Source organism: Sylvia atricapilla, chromosome 1 (assembly GCF_009819655.1).
Source record: "Sylvia atricapilla isolate bSylAtr1 chromosome 1, bSylAtr1.pri, whole genome shotgun sequence".
Taxonomy (NCBI): Eukaryota; Metazoa; Chordata; class Aves; order Passeriformes; family Sylviidae; genus Sylvia; species Sylvia atricapilla.
Genome location: NC_089140.1, coordinates 2475470 through 2496746, shown reverse-complemented (window position 1 = coordinate 2496746; position 21277 = coordinate 2475470). Strand labels below are relative to the sequence as shown.

Below are 21277 nucleotides of genomic sequence, written 5' to 3'. Positions count from 1 at the left end.
ATCGGATTTGTTTCCACCATCAATCTCTCCCTCTGAGGACACGGTGGCGTTCAGGACTGAATCAGCTAAAGGAGATTTATTTCCTCACAGAGCACCCTCTCTTCTACTGCTCATTTCCACTGATTTACTCTTTTCCCTGAGTTTTCTGCAGTTTTTCCATGGACCTTTAAGGTCTGTGCAGAGCTTTCCTGCTGGCTATGGTGCCTTTCTGAATTACACAAAACTAAATAATTTTTGCATGAGATTGAATCCTTGGGTGCTTGCAGTAGACTTTAATCTATGTTGCAAAATTAAAATGGGTTTGCGGGGTCTGGGATTTGTATATATGGACATTGTTCAATCCCATCTCTCAATTACCTGTTTTTTTCTGCCAGCACTTCTAAAGCTGCTTCTGTTCATCAGCTTGCTACAGATTAAGACTTAAAATCTGCTCTTACAGAATTATTCCCAAATTTTTTCCCACCACTATCCCAATTTCAGCTGAGGTCCACTCTAATCTAAAGTTCATGACCACAAAAGGAGGGGAATTTCTGAGATCTCACTTCTAAATTTACCTGACTCCTTAGAGGCTGCAGCCCTCGATTTAGGAATCCCTTCTGGAGCTGTCCTATGGAATTTAGATCTCAGAAATTTAGAAATCGGCTAAACTGATGGTGTTTTGTATCAATGAATATTATTTAATCCACCAGTATTAATGCTGCTGCTCCAGATACAGGCACAGAGATGTGGGAAAATGAGATTTTTTAAGTTTTAGCAGTGATCTGGCTCTGGGATTCCCTCCTGCTCACTACTTAGGATATTTCAGAATGAGATATAATAAAATAACTCTCTGTTCAATTGCCCCTGTCTGAATCCTGGTCCTTGAGGCAGTACAGGTAAAACCACTTTATTTTCTGGGTTTTTTTCAGGGTGAAAAAGGTCTAGTTGCTGGGAATTTAACTGAGCTTATGTGCAGCTTCTGGGAGGAGGGGGCATCTTATAAACCACTGCCTCCAAAAGGGCCAAGTGCATGGGTCTAAAGGAATAATCCTCACAGAAAACAATTTAAGGGATAAAGGGTAAGAAACTCTGAACCATCTTTTAGTTGCAATTTAAAAAAAAATTAAAATTAATTATTTGTAATTAAAATAAATTTAAAAATTAAAAAAAAATTTAAAAAAATTAAAAAAATTAAAAAAAAAAAAACCAAAATGCCAGCACTTAAGTCTCAAGTCGAAGTCAAGGGCTGATTTTAGCAATAGTGCAGCTACTGGGGGAAGGCATTTCCCCAAAATATCCATTGTATAACTACTTCCTGCCCTCATCAGGACATGGTTGGAGCTGCTCTGAAATCCTGTCACAGGCCTATGTTCCCCTTCCAGCACATGAAACAATTTTATTATGTATTTCTCTACATATTTAAGAAGATAAATTAAGATTTTAATGGCTGCTTGGCTTCGAGGCTAAATATGACTGAGAAAATACTGCTTTTTGTAGTAATTAATCTGTGTATTTTATAGGCATCCAGTATAAACCAGGCTCAAAGTATCTAAAATGACCAAGTCAATTATTTATATTAGATTAGAAATATAGAAGGGGATAAAAGCATTCATCTTCCTTCTGCTTCATCATACAAGGCTTTCCTGAAAAAAATTTAAAATAAAGCCAGAACAAATCACTCTAAGCTCTGAGATATTTGTTAAATTGGTGGATATTTTCAGGCAGACAGTTTTCAAAGCTGGTTTCATTCAACACTGAGAGTCAGATTCCACCTTCCTGAACTCTTGTGCGACTCTATCAGCATTCGAGGGAATATTTTTCCTGTGTAATATCATAAAATAACTGCCCCAGGCTGTGTCTAACACCAGTGCTGCTGGTTTTGGAAAAGAACAAAAGGACTTTTTCTTTTTAAGATGATCACTTCACAGGGCACAGAATTCCATGGGATCTGCTGGGCTGGGAATGAACACACTTGCACAGTCAGTGAGCACAAGCTTGTTATTGGATCATGCAGAGGCAGCAAGGCAAAAAGAAACAACCCACAAATGTTACCAAAAAAAAAAAAAAAAAAAAATCAGCACTTACATGATGATGGTTTTCTTGGGCACTTTAGTCTCTTGTTCAGTGACTACAAAGAGAACAGTATGAACAGCATGGGGTTAAAGAAAGGCAAAAGCTGAAATGATGAAATTATCTTCGCTCAGTTGATCAACATAAACCAGAGTGAAAAATAACCAACTGTACCATCCCATCCATGCTTTCTGTGGTTATCTCCAGCATTCATCTTTAGTGTTTCTGACCAGGAATGAGAATCCAGAATGTTCTCTGAACATTTAGCTTTGAAATTAAATATTTTGTGGGGAACAATTTGGCAAAAAATTTGTTTATTCTACCGTTTTTGTTTGGTAGGTCAAAGCTGGAAAACAAGGTCTTTATTTAAATTTTCTTTATCCTATGATAAGGTAGTGATGGTGTCAGAAACCTGAAAATGCCTCAACCTGGAAAATCCTGGAGAGCTGAAATTCTTTAAACTGTGATTTCACTTCCTAGAAAAAAAAGAGTTGCCCCAAACACTGGGTTGTGGCCAAACTTTTGTGGACTGGATACAAAATCCAAGCTGATAAATATGAAAATTCGTATAATTATCATCAATAGAGAGAATCTGCATCAAAAAAATCCCCCAAATCCTAGGAAACTCAGGAGAGCCCTGTGTCTACTCCTTCTCTTTTTTTTTTTTTTTTTTTTTTTCTCTAATTTGCAATTTTTCCTGACCCTTTTCCCGTAACCAACTAGAAGCTGTTGATGCATATCAAGCCCAAAAGTTTTGATTTCATGGTAATGCAAATGTTTCTTAAAACTGACATTTCTAAAAGGTAGAAAGATACCATTTGAAGATCTGACTGAGGTTTTCAGCTGGTTTCCCATCCCATCCTATCCACTGGAATAAAATTAAGGCACTTTTAGAACCACCCTGCTTTGAGCATGCTCTGAACTGCTGAGCCTATTTGAGATCTAGAAAAAAAAACATCACCAAGCCCCACTTTTAATTCAATAAACTAGCAAAATATATATAAAAAACCCCCATAACTTAATCTCCAGCAATTGGTTTTCAATTTTCCAGCCAGCCTATAATAAATAAGCTCTGGTAATATTCAGTCAGTGCAATTGAAGAGAACTGCTACTTAAAAATATCTATAATATCACAAACAGTTCTTGCCCAGGGAATCTGGAGTGTCTGTATTATTTGTTAAATAACTGATGATTAGTGCTGATGTTTTCAATGGTGCCCCCAAACCTGCATTCACTGAAAATTAAAAATACATTTTCAATATTAAATGAAGTACTTTAACCTAATTTTCCTGCCACTTCACTTCCAAGAGCTCTTCCCTGCCTCAGGTAAGAACGTGAATTTAATCATAATGAAAAAGAATTTTGTGCAAATATTGACGTTATTATCTGACCTAGAGCTCATGTTTCTTTTGCAGGCACTTGTCTTGTTTATGCCTGTGAAAATCTGGAATCATTTCCCAGAGATTCAAAGGAGTTACTGCAGAACTGGGTGAATTTAAACAAAATCTGTTTGCAAATTTGAGTTTACACTAACTGGATAAGTAAAGAGCAAAATTATTTTCAAATATTTATCCCTGGACACAATTACAATAAAACCTTTTACCTACCCTTATTTTTTTATTTTTTTAACGACTCAAACCTTGTTTTAAATGGTGGAATGATAATAATACAGTGGTGGCAGATGAACTGAGTGCTCAAACAATTTACTACACTCAGGTTAGAGGTTTTCACTGAATTTTTAAATCACTATTCTGCAATTTTCAAATAACTTTTAGAACATCTCATTAAATATACAATGAGATTAATCCATATGTAGTGAGCATATGAGTAAAAATCCTGATGTTCTGATGAAGATGTTTTAATTAATTGGATTATACACTTGTAAATAGGTGTTATCTACAATTATTTTTGCCACAAGTGTATTTAGATGGGAATTAAGTAATATAAACTAAATAGGTGAATAAATTTAATGAAACCTCACAAAGTCTGTAAGAAAAAGTCTCTTTAATGGTTGCCCTATTAACTTCTGTTCTTGCAGTCCTCCCAAATGACACCAACTGTGACATTTCTATTTGTAGTGGATGTCAAAGAGATTGAATATTCAAAAGTTCAGGAGGCCTGGGATGAGAAGAGAAAGCTGAAACTGGCATTTAAAAAATTGTATATGTGCTGTCCGAGGTGTGAGGGAGGATTTGAGCAATCCTATATTGAAGGATAGAACCACATGAAAGTAGGATGAGAGAATTTGGGTTTCTTTTTTTCCTTTTTTTTTTTTTTTTTTTTCTTTTTTCCTGTTGTTTTTTTTTCCCCGAGAGGAAAATATTCTGCATCCATTTTTTTTTAGCACCGGATTTATCATTTCAACTTTTCAAGAGCATTTTAGGCAAACAGCTTTGCAAAAGCAGGAGCCCCTGATAAGCAGGTTAAAAGCTGTAAGCATTAGGGACAGCCAGTGCTTTTATAGGACCAGACATCTCTTTGGTTAATAGATTAAAACATTGGTTTACAAGTGATGGAACACTGAGGATAAGTGAATGGATGGAAGGCTTTTTTAATGGCCTTTATTACAATTTTTTAAGTCTCTTTTCTCCACTCACAGAAGCTTAAACCTATTTTTGCTGACATGAACCAGAGGAGCACTGTTCTGTTTTCATCTCCTTCTGCTACACCTTGGAGACTAATCTGCAGAACCTGACAAGAACTGCTAAAACTAATCCTGAAATGAGCAATTCGTGCAATTGCTGAGGTTGGAAAAGACCACTGAATCCAACTGCTGAGCCAGTACTGCCACCTTCACCACCAAACCCTGTCCCCAGGTGCCAGGGGACACTGGGGAAATCCCCAGGGCTTGGAAATCCCTCCAGGGTTGGTGGCTCAATTCATAGGTATAAGAATTTTATTTAAATTTTATGAAGGAAATGCAAGTGTTTTGGGATCTCTTTTAAAAACACTCCACCAAAACCTAAATAAGCGAACAAGAACCTCCAAACCCAAACCACCAAAAGACTCCACTCCTGCAGTGGCTGACATGATTGCAAAGGTAGATGAGGCTCTCCTGAATTTACACTGAAAACGCTGTGGACAGCCCAAAAAAATGAGATTAAACCATGCTGATAAAGAGAATAAAAATAATGAGGTAAATACCCTAATCATCACCCTAACCAGAGAGCATCTAAATGGTCAGGAGACAAACTCCTGTGCCCTATTTTTTCAGTAACACTAAGAGATGTCATGCTCCTCTGTATTTTAAAACTTCCTTATAAGAACTTCAAAGTATTTTGCTGATTTTTAACAAGGTGGCTGCTACAAGGCAACTGCAGAACCTGCCAAGGCTCTGCATGAAATCTAAGGCAAAGCTGGGAAGGAATTATTGTTTCCTGGCTGCAGCTGCTTCAGGAATTTTTATTTATGGCTTTATCTCTACTCCTATACCTGACTCCTCCCCTTGTATTGTTCTGGGTTGTGACCTGCCCACTCTTATGGAAATGCAACACCTTTCCTAGGCACTGGGCTTTGCTTTTCTGAACAAATAATCAAGTTAGTGAGCCTGGGTGGATGAATCACACCAGAACATGCCATAGCACATCAGCCCAGGTGTGTCCTGTGCAGGTTAAGCAGCGAGGTGCAAAGCAGACACAGTCAACTGGAAGTCAAAGAGAAGGATCTTCTTTCAGCTACACTTTTTTTTTAAAGTGTCTCGAATTCTTCCAATATCCACAGAAAGAGGATTTTTTAAAAGCAACCCTCCATTGACTTCAGTGCAGCGACCAGGTGTGGCTGAAGGCAGTTCTCAGCTCACACAGGATCCCTTAGTCCAGTGGTTTCCATCCTTTCTTGGATTTGGTCCATCCAAGGGACCTGCAAACTCCCACTGTGTGGATTTAAACCAAAGCATTTTGGTTTTCTTAGCCATGATCTTGGGCTGTGGACCATCACCAGCTGTGGGTCAGGGCTCATAAACCACTGGACTAATGGTATCCCAAACTGTGGTTCAGCAGAATAAACAGTACAGAAAGGCAGGAGGATCAAAATTAAAATAGTCGCCCCTGGGGTGCCTCGTGGGACTCAGACAATGGTCATTTCACAGGAACAGAGATAAATCAGGTAAAACTCAGACCCAGGGTGCAGGTGAGCCAGGAAGCAGACACGGTATCTATTCCTGTTGTGAGAGCAGTAATGTTGTCCTCTTGGTGAAGTTACAAATAATCCCATTTTCACAAATAGGAAGGATTGTGAGGATGGAAAGAGATAGCCTTCATGAGATCCACTCATCCTCCAGTTCTTTGCCAGATGAACCTGATTTTTTTTTTCCCCAGGCAGATCAAGGCTGGTTATTGATTCTCAAGAAAGCAAGGAATTCCCTCCTCGGTCAAGTGCATTGTGCCAAATTCATCCCTGGTGCGATTCTGCTCACAACAATCCTCTTGCTCCATGGAAAAGCCTATTTTCTCCACTGGCCTGAAGCAGCTCTCCCTCTGTTTCTCCCTGGAGATGACTCAGGGATCTATTTTCTTCCCTATTACCAAGTTCAAGGAATGGCACATCACAGAACAAACCTATTTCATGACATTTCTGAAGCTTCCAGGGAAATTCCAATTATATTTCTGTAAACAAGCTTGCAATTTTTGGGGTTTTGTTTATGATTTCAGGAATAACAGCAGATGAGAAATTTGGGACTGAACATATTCATTTTCAATCCCCAGAGCTGAAAATGCTCCTAACATTTTACACAATCCTTGTTTGCATTTATAACATCTGCCTGAAGGGAACTGCATCAAGATACACCACCCTGACAGGGATTTATTTGTGTTCCTCTGCATCCTGCACACAACTTATTTTTCTCTCTTTGGGGCATAGGAAAGACAAAGAATTCAAGTACTTGAAGGTTTATTTGGCTGAAAAATTTACAGTGTTTCTACACTTACACCATCCTCCCTGTAATGATTTTTGATGGGACTCTGGGAAAGAACTAAAGTGTTTTAAATGAAGTCAAGAAAGTCCATAGATCAGGATGATAATCTTAGTAATTGATTGTGAATGAATCCTCTTAATGTAATGGCACAACATTTCTGTCTACAGAGGGCTGACCCAAGGTCCAGCCAGACCAGAGTCCTGTCTCAAACAGGGCCAACAGCAGAGGGCTGTGGAAAATGATGAAAAAATATGAGAGGAGGATCAACTATCTCTGAATATTTTTCCAGACTCCAGCATTTTCTGCCCAGCAGCCTCACAGGTCAGAACGTTGCATCTTAGTGGACATTGATAATGTCAATTATACCCTTTCAAACATGCACTTGAGCTCCTGTTGCTGTCACAAGACACTGTGGAAGCACCAAAGCTGAGGAAAGGAGGTCCTAGAGCTGTTGACAAAACTGGCATTTGTTGACCATGTCACCACCAACCACATTTGAGAGAGGCTTGTGACACCAAGGATTGCTGACATGGAAAGGCCTGTGCCTATCCCAGTCCCCTCTCTTGCCCTCCAGGCCTGTCCCTTACCTATTGTCCCTCGGTTGTATCATCTCCTGAGCCACCACTGGGAACTGTTCCAGAGGGGCACAGGGCTGGTTCACACTCAGCCACACAAAGACACTAACGAGATGCACAGAGAACCAATTCCCTGTGCCAGGAAATGCTCCCTGGGGAGATGCAGATGGGTTTAAACTGGGCTGTGATGGGTTTACAGCAAGCACTACCACAGTCTGTGTGGAAATCCCTGGGAAAAGCAGGGAACTTCCAGCAGTGATGACTAAAAGTTGAGAAGAAAGATGTGGTTTTGGATGGGTGTAAAATCAATTCTTATCGCCCTACCAATGCAGGTGAAACTGGCAGAAAAAAAAAAAAAAGGAACAGACTCTCTGATTGTCCCTGGACAGTCCTAAATAATGGATGAACTAATCATTGCTCAGGACACCCTGCAGTCAGTCCATGCCCCATGTCCTTCAGTGGCATTTCAGGAACAATCACAATATACCTCCACTTCTATTGAGTGACCTCTGTAACATTTCTGCCAGGCTGACACACATTTTCAAGTATTCCACCAACGCATAACATTTCTTTTTTTTTTTTTTTTTTTGCACTAGTAGTAGCATGACAAACCCTTCATTTTGCTCCTCCTTCTTTTCATATAATGCACTTCACGAGCATTATATGAAGTTGATTTGCCAGGCTTGGAAATCAACAGATGATGGATGGGCACAGAGCTGAGCCCATGCACATCTCCAGAAGACGTACAGATACACGGACACCAACAACCAACATGGATAAGGTGGCAAAAGATACTGGACCCTCAGTGTTTTTTAGGGCAATGGGCTGGCGTACGTACGGAGCCGGGCAAGGGTCGTACCTTCAATGGTGATGGCTTGGTCTCCTCTCCTCTCCTGGGTCAGGGCAGCGGCGCTGTGGTGGTAAAGCTCTGCTCCACTTTTGGCAGACCCTAGTCTGTTCATCAGCTGAAGAGAATCGTGCAGTGCCAGATGAAACACAAGAATTTTTTCTTTTTCTTTTTTTTTTGTTTTGTTTTGTTTTTTGTTTGTTTTGTCACGGTAAAACGCTGCCTGTGCTACCCTTGAAAATTCAATGCTGACAGAAAGGGGTGAAGGCGTGACCCCAAGCTGGAGTTTGAAGGGACACTTTGCTGCTCAGTGGAGTGAGGGCCTGAGAGAAGTTTAGGCTGCTAGCAGCTGCTACCTTTTCCCAAGGAAAAGTCTTTCAAGACAGCTTTTTCTCAAAACAATCTTGGTAAACAACTACCCTTTCTCAAAACTGTCTTTTCCAGCTAGTGTTTTTCTGTTTCTCTGGTTTAACCAATGGCATTTTAAAGAAGCGTCGTTTCCTATTCACCAACCATGTTGAATCTGTATTGGAACACCTTATAAAAAGTAGCAAGAATTTAGAAAAAAAAGCCTTCTTTTTCTGTAGCTTTTGCCTTCTGAATTATTTGAACTCTTTTGTCTCCTATAGTGACATGGTCTTTTACCAAAGATTACTCAGACAAAATTAAAGCACATTAGCAAAGTTATTTACTTAATTATTGGGTGTTTGCTCTGCAGCCTGGGACTTGCTCCTGGGGTAATTCTGTCTCTACCAACAGGCCCAGATTCCTGCTGTACACACACTCAGGTGGCCATTAAAGGGGATTTTTTTGTTGTTGGTTTATCATCCAATAATTACTGAGTTTTACTCAACCAAGGGAATACCGGACCTCAGGATCGTAGTCAACGGCAAATGCAAGGTAGTCTGGTTTTGCTAAAACTCCAGTAGAATTCTTTAAAGTATATCTCAAATGTCCTAAATATTTCTGTGAGTGGAACCATTTACCACGGAGCAGCTGACCCATGCTAATTTCCTAAACCAAGACAAATTTCATTTATTGCCAAGCCCACAGAACTTACTACAATGTTTTATTACAATGAATGCATAGACTATGACTAATTTTCATAAAATATCTTGCATTTTTAAACATTTTATCAGCTACTTCCACGTATGCTTGCCAAACAAAACAAGAAATTCAGGGCTTTATTCTTCTATTTAGACTTAATTTCTTTCTTTTGGCTCTTGAGGGTTTCTCAGTCATAATTTAAAGAGAGTTCAGAAACACAGTAACACATCAGAACAGTCTCAAATTTTGTAAGACTCTCCTCTAGAGACTTGGATCTGAGTTTAGCTCCATAACAAGCTCCATCAATTCTTACTTGTACCAACAAACTGTCAGATCAGAATATTCTGAAGTTTTTGGACATTCACAGCCCAGATCTAGCTCAGCCTGATTTTCTATTATATTTTTATGAGCAGTTACTCAGCCATGGGTCTCTCCCAGTAAAATGAATTCTCCTGCCTGTATCATTTCAGATGACAGATATTTAAATCTCTCCAAACCTACCTCACATTCATAGTGTCCCATATCTTCATTGGAAGGGTTCTTGACCACCAGGACTACGATGCCACTCCGTGGTTCACTGTAAGTCTGGTATTTACTGGTGTCCTTCAGCAGCACCCCATCTTTGTACCATCTGAGTGGGAAAACATGGAGTGTAAGCCAGGAAAAATGATGCAGCATCAAGAGGTCCCCAAGATCACTGATCCATCCATCAAACAGCTCAGGAGTTAATCCTGAGACAAACATTTGGATCCTGGAAGGGAGGGCTGCAGGTGGGTGTTAGACTGCACACATTTATAAGATTCTTCCCAAGAGATCTCCTCAGTCAGTGCAGGAAAAGGGCTTTAAATGATGACAAGACAAGATTTGCTGAGCTTTTTGTCTGAATTCCTGATAAAATCAAGTCAGGTGTAAGGCAGGGAGGATGAACAGTGATAAAGTCTTTTCCAGGACTTTAGATTGGACAGAGTCCTCCTCAGGGTCTATCTGTAGGTATTTCTTTCCAAATTCTAGCTAGAATTAATTACTGAGAATCTCAGGAATGTCTAGATTATGAGGAGCCAGCATTGGGATGGGGTTGAGATGGAAGACACAGTAAAGAAAGGGTCAAAAACTCAAAATTACTTTTCTGACTATGCAAAATGGGAAACCAGGATTTGTTCCCATGTGAGCTGTAGGACTGACCTGATCTGAGGCCTGGGTGCTCCTTCCACCGTGCAGGTGAACTGAACATCTTCACCCTCGACAAGATAAGCGTTTCTGACCTTGTTCACAAACCGTGGGGGCACTGCAAAAAGCAAAGGTAAATGTGACTGGTAGCTGGAAATACGAACAGATAGGAAGGGTGTGTTCCTAACCAGATAATTATCAGTGGGTCTAAAAGATCAGCATACTAAAGACCAAATTTTTTGACCTAAAAACAGTTGCCTGCACCTGTACCTCAAATTTATTTTTTTTTTAAACATTATTCAGTGTATGTTGTATAGAACCTCTGGAATGTCTTAAAAATTGTAGTGTCGTAGAAACACAGAATTATTTAGATTGAAAAAGACCTCTGAGGTCATGGAGTCCAACCATTAACACTGCTAAGGCCAACAGTAAACCATATCCCCAAGTGCCACATCTAAATGTTTTCTGAGCTCTTCCAGGGATGGTGACTCCACCAGCTCCTTGAGAAGTTTGTTCTGGTGCTTGGCAACACTTTAGGTGAAGAATTTTCCCTAATCTCCAATTTAAACCTCCCCTGGCCCATCCTGAGGCTGTTCCCTCTCCTCCTGTCCCTGTTCCCTGGGAGCAGATCCCAAATCCTCCTGGCTGTCCCCTCCTGTCAGGGACTTGTGCAGAGCCACCAGGTCCCCCCCTGAGCCTCCTTTTCTCCAGGCTCTGCCCCTTTCCCAGCTCCCTCAGGAATTCTTCAGACCCTTGCCAGCTCTCTTCCCTTCCCTGGTCACCTCCAGCCTCTCAATGTCCTTCTTGTCATGTCTCAAAACTGTCCCCAAGACTGGAGGTGCCTCAGCAGAGCCAGCACAGGGGACAGTCACTGCCCTGGTCCTGCTGCTCACACCATGGCTGGTACAAGTTTCAGGTAAAAACACTGCATCGGTGCAGGATTTACCTTGGACAAGGATCTTTCCCAAGGTACTGGCATTCCCAGCGGGGCTGGAAGCAAAGCACATGTACTGTCCTGTGTCAGCCCCTGTCAGATTGTCCAAGATCAGTGTGCAGGAGCCATCAGGATCTTCTATTATGATGTGATGGGGATCCACCTCCACGGGCTTGCCATCTGAAAGAGAAATTCTTTATTTTAAAATAGCTGTCTAAGGGTTTCCTCCTTAGGAATTTCATCCAGCTTTTCGTCCTGAGAGCTGTATTATTGCAGCTGATGTTGGCAGCTGAGGAATCAGCTCTTCATCTTCATCCAGGTCTCTATAAAACATCATCTAGGACAAAGTATTGTTGAAGGAGAGATCACCACTCCTCGTTTAAAAGTGAAATTATCCCAGAGTACATTCTGTGCACTCATAATTCTGCTTTTCCAGCCAAAGGAGCACACCCAAAATTCCCAAAAACATGGTCTCTAGACTTGAACATCTCTGGGGGATCAGCTCTTGGATTACCCACTGACCAATTATCACAGCAGTAAGGACAGGAGGGCACATTTCATGCCCTGCTGATCGTACCTTTGTACCAGCTGATGGATGGCTTGGGAGCTCCTGTCACCTTGCAGGCCAGCTTGACTGTCTCTCCCAGCTCAGCTGTGCAGTCTGCCAACTCTTCCTCAAAATCTGGAGGGACTGAAACATCAGAGGAAGTGTGTTAGTCTGGAGGAGGGGGCTCTGTCCATGGCATGGCTGCTGCTAAGTGAGATAAGAATAATTTCTGCAAATCTCTGAGGTTCAGGAAGGAAAACTGAACAGGAAATTTTAGCAGCTCAAGACTTTATAGGTGACATGCTCTCCTTGCTTGTCTGAGACTAAATTCAGCCTGTAACATGTCTGGTTGTTGGCTATAAAGTTAGACCACATGAAAAAATAAAAAAGAATTTGTTGCTGATCTGGAAGTATTTTAGGCCATGATTTTAATAAGCACATCTGTTATTCAGACGCCACACATCTGTCACCATTAAGATAATTCCTCAAATAAAATGCAGCCTGGATACCCAAACTAGCATTCTTCTGGTGTCCTTACAAAAAAATCTATGCTTTCATTGAATCACAAAATCATAGAGTGGTTTGGTTAGAAGAGACCTTAAAGATCATTGCATTGCTCCCCCTGCCATGGGCATGGACACCTTCCACTATCCCAGGCTTCTCCAAGCCCCATCCAGCATGGTCTTGGACATTTGAAGGGATGGGGCAGCCACAACTTTGGGCAACCTGTTCCTTTATTAAGTGACTTTTTTTTTTTTTAACCCATTGTTACCATATGAAACCATACAAAATTATTCTGCTAGCAATCCTCACTAAAACACCTCACTAAAGGTGCAAAAACTAAGTGCTCAGACTTGGTTTTCAGTGTACATGGACTAAATCCAATGCTGTTCTGAGATTTTAAGATGCCAAATAGCCTTAAAGTGTAGTGGACACCATTTGTAGCTTATGCCTGGAAAATAAAGATCTAATATCCCTGCTGAAAGATTTTATGGATTGAAAACTGGTGGAATCTCAAATGACACTGAGAATGATGAAGCCTTAATGACCAGACAAAATTCCAAAGCAAACTCAGGTGCAAAGATAGACCAATGTAAGCCAGGAGTTGAGCAAATAATCTGGGACTCAGCAAAGTCACAGGATCATTTGTACTGGGGTGTGTAGGACTCTGGATCAGTGTACAACCCCAAGTCTCCCTGCTTTTCCTCCAGGAGAGGTGTTTCAACTCTCACATTACCTTCATGGTACTCTTCTGGACTCACTGCAGCAGCTCCACATCCATTTTATATTGGAGACCCCCCAGCTGGACAGAGCACTGCAGCTGAGATCCCACAAGAGCAGAGCAGAGGGGAAAAATCCCTTCCCTGGACCTGCTCCCACATTAGACAGCCATAAACAACTTCTTTCCCTCTTTTATAATTCCCTGAACCAAGGAGACCACCCAAGAAAAAAAAAAAAAAAAACAACTGTGAGGTTTGGTGTTGGAACCCTGGGCACTGAGAATTCCAGACTTTCTGTGCTCACAGGCACTGACCCCCAAGCAAACACTGCATTGGACCTCAGGCCGTGGAAAAGGCTCCCAAAATTGAGTGACAGCCCTGGGATTGTGGGTGTGGAGTTTGGATAGAAGTGTGTGATATCACAGGGTGGGAAACTCAGAGTTTAAGGATTTAGAATATAGTAACATATATAAAGCAAGATGGAGGATTTAGGGCAGAGGCTGAGTCCTTCTTTTTCACCTTCTTCTCCATGGCTCTGGGTGGGGTTTTGTAATCGGGTAGAAAAACCTGCATTGAGGGCCATGGGTAGTTGGTTATTGGGTTAAAAGTCAAAGTAATTTAGGTGTAATTTCTTAACTGGACAATTTATCCTTAAAAGACCTGTAGAAAGAGAGATGGGGGGGCATTTTTTAGTTTATTAACTTGCAGTGCTGTAGAACTCATGGTTTGTGAGACCGTAATTTAGATAAGAATTAATAAACACCTGAGTCCAAACACGAAATACCATCTCACTCTGGCAGAAAAAGAAGATAAACCGCTGCATTTTGGGTTGCCCTGTGCCACACTTACTCCAGATGGGCTCGCTGATCCGCTGCTGGATGCCCAGGATCTCCTTCACCCAGGAGTTCTTGATGTTCACGGTGCGCGCCTGCAGGAGGTATTTGCGCACCAAATCCTCCCGCTCGTGCCAGATCTCAAAGGCCCGGTCGTCCCCTTCCACCAGGTCGTTCACATCTATGTTGTTCAGCTGAGTGACAGAAAAGGGCAACAAAATCACCACAAATCCTGTGTTTTTTAGGAATCCAACAGCAAAAAGGGGTAATTTGCACTTCCTTCGAAAGGTTTTTTGGGTTGCGAGAACAATGCAGCGTGGCTTTGGCTGAAGAGCAATCAAAGCCACTCTGAAAGTTATTTTCCCTGCTGTATTTGACTGTCTGGTAACCAAACCAACATTTTTCCTGAGATTAATTTTTTCAGGAAAACAATGTCCAGCATTAAAAGTTATCCCAAGAGTGGAACACACCTTCCCTGAAGGGTTCGGCCCAGGCAACATGGAAATAAAATAGAGAACAGAGATTCTCTGGACAAAGCATGGAAATGTTTCCATTTTTCTTGGAAAATAAAATCTGCCTATGGATATTGATGAGGACAGAGATAAGGGCTTTCAGAAGGTCCTGGCAGGCCTTGGTCAAGAATTCCATGGGTTTTTTGGTTGGTTGGCTGGTTTTTATTGGAGTTGAGCATCTCCTGCCTTGTGCAAACTCTTTCCTCAATTTCTGGAAGTTTTAACCCTGAATGCCTGAGGATGAGTGGGTCAAATCCTCTGAATTTTTCCGTTTCTGAACAAGAATTGGTGTCTGGAAAGGACATAACCAGCAGAGAGAACCTGATGGAATTTAGCAAATAAGATTCCGTCTAATTTACTCCCAGTATTACAGACTGCCAAAACCAGAGATTTACAAATGGAAGAAAATATTGTAGGCAGCAAAATCCACATCACTATAATATATTTATGCTTTTAATTAAATGAGGTAACAGAAATAAATAATTGCTTAAATAAATATAAGCTCCTTGCTGCATGCCAGAAGTTCACCCGGATGGTTTCTGACATGTTTCCAAGAGGTTTAAAAATGATATTTTGGGATAAATGTAGATTTTACTTGTGCTTCAAAGACTTTTTGAAACAAAGGAATAGCTCAGAAGGATTAGAAGAGTGTCCAAGCTGCATATAAAAGTGAATCTCTAGTTGTCAGGGAAATGCTTTATCTGAAGATAAAGGGATCAGACCTTCATGATGTTCTTGAAGATGTAGCTGTAGGTGTCTGTCTTTGTGTCTCGCTTTGGTTTGCAGATCACAATATAATTTTTGAAGAGGAAAACATGTCTTTTATGTCCTTTCCATGCCATTCGAGCTCCTGGAGCTCCTTCCCACACAATGAAGTGGCCCTGATGGGAAAAAGAAGGAAGAGCACGCAGTGATACATCTGGAATAATTACCACAGCTGTCTCACCATCATTTTTCAGTGCACAAATAACAAATGGTTCCTGTTGCATCATCCCCTGATGTATTGCTGGTTTATTAAAGCACAGCAGATGGTTTCTAATGCTAAAGGTGACTCATCAGTCATGGGCACAGCCAGTGGTTGTCGTTACTTCTTCATTTAAATGGCATTATTTTGTGCCAGAAGAATAGAGAGCCTTTGTCAGGCAGAAACTCTCTTGTAAATATTAAATGGAAATTTGTGTTTTGTGTATTATGCAGACATTTTATAGGATCATTTGGTCACCTTCACCAGAGCAGGAAGTATTCAATTCACATAGCCTCAAACACAGCTCAGTTAGTGACACGGATTTCCCCTGGCATCTCTAGGGAGAAGTAAACATTCGAGGGGTGTGACTGGACATTTTTTCGGATTCCTAAATGTGAAGAAATGAATGCCCACCACAGTATCACTGTAGTTTAGCCTTACCACTCCATTCAGCAATATACCATGATTCCCATGGAAAACATTGGATACAGGATAAATTACTTGCCCTGGCATAACACAGTAAATCTATAAAAAAACATGAATTTGAGTGAGGGTGTTGGAAGTCCCAGACTAAAGTGTCTAATAGCTGGGTAATCTAAAAATCCACACCCCTGGTTCATGGGAAAAACCTGAGGGAGCACATGGGTCTGTTGATGCCAGTAACTCCAGGAGCTGCCCCACATTGCTTCCCAATAATGGGAAGAGGAGTTAAAACCCTTTTAAATAATGTAGGGGCCCAGAACAATTTTATTCCTGCTTGATGAGCAGATCACAAAGGCAAATAGTTGCATTAATGTGAATTACTCCATAAGCATCCATACTGTGGTGTTTCAAACCTTAATGGAGCCAGAACACGCATTTCTGGACAGCAGTAAGAGAAATAAGCAAATCATTTCTTTCAGACATAATTTCTAAAGGGTTTTCTTTTAAGAATTCAGGCTCCTTAGAAAGTGGTGAAGGCACCCATGGAACCAGCAGTGACTGGGAAATTCCAGTTACCTGCCGGATGGGCTCCCCAAGGCTTTCCAAGGTTCCTGGGTAGTTCTCAATGAGGGAGACGTGGAGGTTGTTCTCTGCTCTTCGGGTGAGGGCAGACACAATGGCATAGGCCTGCTCCAGCAGAGTGCAGTTCTGGCTGTTTCTGGCTTTGTTTCGGATTAATTCCTGTAGGTGAATGAAGAAAATATTAGTTTTCCTTCGGAGCCGAAGAGTTTCTCAATATCTGCTCTGGCTCCTCCACCTGAGCAACTTTTATCCCATTTTTCACCATGTGCTCCTCAAATAACAACCTCTTTTCTTTCCTACCTATTCTGCAGTCTTAAAGACTAACCAGTCTGGTTTTCCTTATAGCAGTTAATATTAAGCAAAGATAAAGTTGAAACAAACACCAGATATGCTTTGGTGGTTGAAAACCAAAAATTCCAAAGTGATCCTAAAGGTACCCATTGCATTTCTCTTCTGCTTACCCTCAAAGTACCAGAGAACAAGGAATTCATGTGGCTGTGCTCAGTCAACATCAGATTAATAAAAAGAAAGGTTGGAAAAAATCATGAAATTACATTTTCCCTGTTCTTCCCACATTTGTTCCTGTTCCTCTCTTTCAGCAATAAAGGCATGGAAAATGCCTTTGCTATTCCAAGAGACCCTTAAAAATGTTGGTGTTTGTGTGCAAGAATGAGTTCAATAGTAGAAAGTTCTTCCAAATATTCAAGCTGCTCATTTGTACAACATTAGAATACATAAATATTTTTGCCATGATAATTTTCTTCCTGACTACCCTAGTGCTATTTCCCATGAAAATACTGTTTAAATTGCTGCTCCGAAATGTTTGCTTATGGTCTAAGACAGTAGGACAGATGCAAGCCTGAAAGACAAAATATTTCAGGGTGGTAGAATGGGGCAAAGCTTGTCAGGAAACAAGAATTTCATCTTGCTATAGTATCAATATAAAACATAAATAAGTGGTAAGTCACTCTCTCAGACATGGAAACTGCTTATTTTTATAAGATAAATGTTGCTGAGTCTGAAGCAAATTCATATCTGTCATCTATGTAATCATATCTTGTATTATATATATTTTTTTATATATATTTAAAGATAAACCTCACTGAACTCTATGGGTTTGTATTCTGTGAACCTCCACCTGGATTTACATTTCCAAAACTGTTTAGAGAACACCACAACTGGTGATGATTAATCTCTTATTTACTGAAGCAGTTTTCAATTGCAGTTGCATTAGAAGGAAGCCAAGAAATAGGAAATAAAAATAAAATCTTTTTCTTCACAAGCTGCATGGAGCAGAACATAAACCTATGACAACATCTCTTTACCTTAATGATTGTCTGGTACTGCTGGATCCTGTTTATGGGTTTTTCCAGGTAGTGCTGCAGTGGTGGGATAAGTGGCTGTGAAGGATCCTCATTAGTTAGAAATTCATCTGTGTACCTCTGAAAAAAATACATGGAATAACAATGAAAGGTTTTTATAAAGAGCAGTAGAAAAAATTCTGAGTAGCTGGAGCAGAGAAACATAATTTGCTTATCTATATTTATGATTTATGTGGTGACCTTTAAAATATTCCTTCATTACAATTACATAAGCACAGCCACATTCAAGTCTGTATAATCTTTATAATATTAATAAATGCATAAGAATATGTAAATATGTTCCCATGTTGGCCATACTTACTGAAAAAAAAGCTAGAAAGTGAACTAAAAATTAATTTATTTATCAAAAAGATATCACAAATCCTTTTCAGGTTCACATTTATGATTAATAACTACATCTCTTGACGCAGTTACAGGACGAATTTCCCACGGGTGCTTTTGGCTCCTGCCTTACCTTGTAGAAATCCTGGACAGCTTTGCTGACAACAATTGACTCAGCCTGGACCCTTCCCACCAGGTACTGGATGTACTTGTTGAACTCTGCCTCGTGCTTGATGAAGCACATGGCCACATCATCGTCAGTGTCACAGCTCTGCAGGCTCCGGAGGAAGACACTGTGGGGACAGGAGAAAAGGGGCTGGGATGAGGCTAAAACACAGCCCCAGCAGCCAGACTGTGGATCAGGAGATGGCAGGTTGACACAGGTGAAGGGAAATGATGGGGGAAATGTTGCACTTCTCAGCACCTCTTTGCCCAGCACAACGCCGTTCCTCGTGGCTGGGATGGGTGTGGAGGGACTTTGGAGGACAGGACAAGGAGGAATGGCTTTAAACTGACTGAGGGCAACGTTGGATGGGATATTAGGAAGAAATCCTTCCTTGTGACAGTGGGGAGGTTCTGGTACAGATTTTCCAGAGGATCTGTGGCTGCCCCTGGATCCCTGGAAGTGTCCAAAGCCAGGTTGGATGGAGCTCGGAGCAACCTGGGATAATGGAAGGTGTCCTGAAATTCATGGATGCTGACATCAGTTTTACATGAATGAATGTCTCCGTGAAGACACCACTGAGATACCTGTGAGATCTTGCTGCCTTTTTAACATAATTCACTGTTTTTCAGTTAAATTCACTTAAAAGAGTGAGAAATAAGCTGGACACAGGAAACCTTGAAGCTCTGAAGGGGATTATGGAAGTCCTTACCCTTTGCTATGATTTAAGCCATGCCATCATTTACCCTCCTGAAAGGAGCATCAATTGCCTTGCACCTCAGCACTGCCAGTGTTCCACATCAGGAATAATAGTAAGAATAACAGTAATAATAATAGAAGAAATAATCATAGTAGAAGTAGTAATCAGAGTAATAATCATCATAATCACAGTAATAATAATAATAGTAATAATAATAATAGTACAATAATGCTGCCACACTTTAGTCTCCAGTGAAGGCACTTGGGAATCCCTACCTGGAATGGAAGCGACCAATGTCATCAATATTCCTGAAGATGGTGGATTTCTGACTGGCAACAGCTCCTGGCACACTGGGACAGGTCTCAGTGTACCTAAGGTGATGAGTCTGGAGGAACTGTAAATCCTGAATGTAATCTTCCTCTGAGATCAACAGCTCCTGAATGAGAACACTGAAGGGGAGACAGACAGGCAGAAAGAAATCACAGAAAAATCATCACAATTGTCCTTGAGAGGCTTTTAGGCTGTAAAGCAGAGATTTATGATCAGAGGAACTGACTCCTGGGGTGTGTTGAAAGATCTCCTCTGGGGGATGGATGGATGGATGGATGGATGGAGTGAAGTCGCCAGTGGAAGGTGTCCCCGCTCATGGGACTCATTGACACTAGATGGTATTTAAGGTCCCTTCCAACCATTCTAGCATTCTGTGATCTCAATTGCCTGGAATTCTCCTGGGCTGAAACCAATCACAAAATGCAAGTGGTTCAAATGGCAGGAAAATTCAAATGTGCAAATACCAAATGACACGAGCTCACCTCAGCTTCCTTTTGTATTCATCTTCGGAAACAAACTCTCCAGGAAACTCTGGAATTTCCATTGTTCCCCATTCTGGTGACAACTACAACATTAAGGAAAAAAATTAAAATCATTCTTGTAAATGAAGAGTGCTTTCATCTATACCTACTGAGGAATACCTCTCATGTGTTCACTGTCCTGTTTAGTTCAACAATTAGTAAACCGGTGTGAAATTTCTTTTGTACTGGAGAGTTTTTAGGTCTTTCCAACCCAGAAACCTCTGCACAGACCAGAAATATTGTCTAATAAAAACCATGAAAATGTAAAACCCTTGTTCCAGACCCCTTCAACAACTTCCTCCTCCATCACTCCTTGCAAAAGAGATGGCTCTTAACTGCAACAGGAACAAGAAATTTTAAACGAGAAATAACCAAAACATGATCAGTCACCTTTAATTTCTTGTCCAGATAAGCTGGAGACACCCAACCCTGTCGAGAGGGACTCGATTTTGTGGGTTTAGTCCTGACCAGCCATTTCAGAGGATGAGCTGAATCCAGGACTTCCACATATTGTCCTTCCTTCAGGGTGATGGTCTCCTTGTCCGGCGCGGAGGGCACGTAGTCAGCAGTGACCATGTAGACATCAAAGATCTGCAGGTACAAAACTACTGTCACTTTGTGCTCTTCATTTCCCTCGTGAAGAACTTCTCAACAAGATTCCTCCGTCCGACTCTATCCAAGGCCACAGAAAATCAAGTTCTGACTTTTTGAAGTTCAGTGTGAAAGCAAGAGGTGCCCAGTCATGAATATGTTTTGACCATGTTGACTTGTTCAGGATCACAGGGTGAGCATCAGAATTTGATTTTCTGTGCTCTGCATCACAGACACGACATCTAACTACTAAATACACCCACAAAACTGGATTACATCACGAAAGAGGACGGAGATCCCCACACCACAGTAGGTTGGTCATTCTAAGTTTAGTTTTCTCCTTGTGTCCAACTTGTCCATAAAGATATCATACCTCCCCTCTGGAATCCCCATCCTCGGATTCAGAGGAGGATTCTTGAGCAATGGATGAAGGTCTGGATCGTCCATGGCGAGGAGATGCAGAGGGAGTTCTTGATTCATCATCACTATCTGCACCTGGTACTCGAAGTTTAGCTGAAAAGCAGAGCAACAGCAAAGTGTTAAATAAGTATCCCCAATTTAAACATTAAGCAAATCTACCATAATTTTTCTTCTTCCTAGGAAGAGCACCCATAGTAATACTTAGTGTGATTTCCTATTGATATTTAGGATTAAATG

At 41.0% G+C, this 21277-nt stretch overlaps 1 protein-coding gene across 1 annotated transcript in view; it reads right to left on the bottom strand.

Moving 5' to 3' along the window:
* Positions 1-21277, bottom strand: part of OBSCN (obscurin, cytoskeletal calmodulin and titin-interacting RhoGEF) — a 149842-nt gene that overhangs the window by 6072 nt on the left and 122493 nt on the right. Inside the window, exons 78-92 of the mRNA XM_066313899.1 lie at positions 20994-21133; positions 20420-20620; positions 19991-20073; positions 19454-19627; positions 18449-18608; positions 17938-18054; positions 16607-16771; positions 15366-15524; positions 14148-14325; positions 12109-12222; positions 11544-11711; positions 10613-10715; positions 9932-10061; positions 8396-8501; positions 2065-2107 (exon numbers count right to left, since the gene is read on the bottom strand). Of these exons, the coding sequence (XP_066169996.1) occupies positions 2065-2107; positions 8396-8501; positions 9932-10061; positions 10613-10715; positions 11544-11711; positions 12109-12222; positions 14148-14325; positions 15366-15524; positions 16607-16771; positions 17938-18054; positions 18449-18608; positions 19454-19627; positions 19991-20073; positions 20420-20620; positions 20994-21133 (2041 nt within the window). The remainder of the gene's footprint in view (positions 1-2064; positions 2108-8395; positions 8502-9931; positions 10062-10612; positions 10716-11543; positions 11712-12108; positions 12223-14147; positions 14326-15365; positions 15525-16606; positions 16772-17937; positions 18055-18448; positions 18609-19453; positions 19628-19990; positions 20074-20419; positions 20621-20993; positions 21134-21277) is intronic.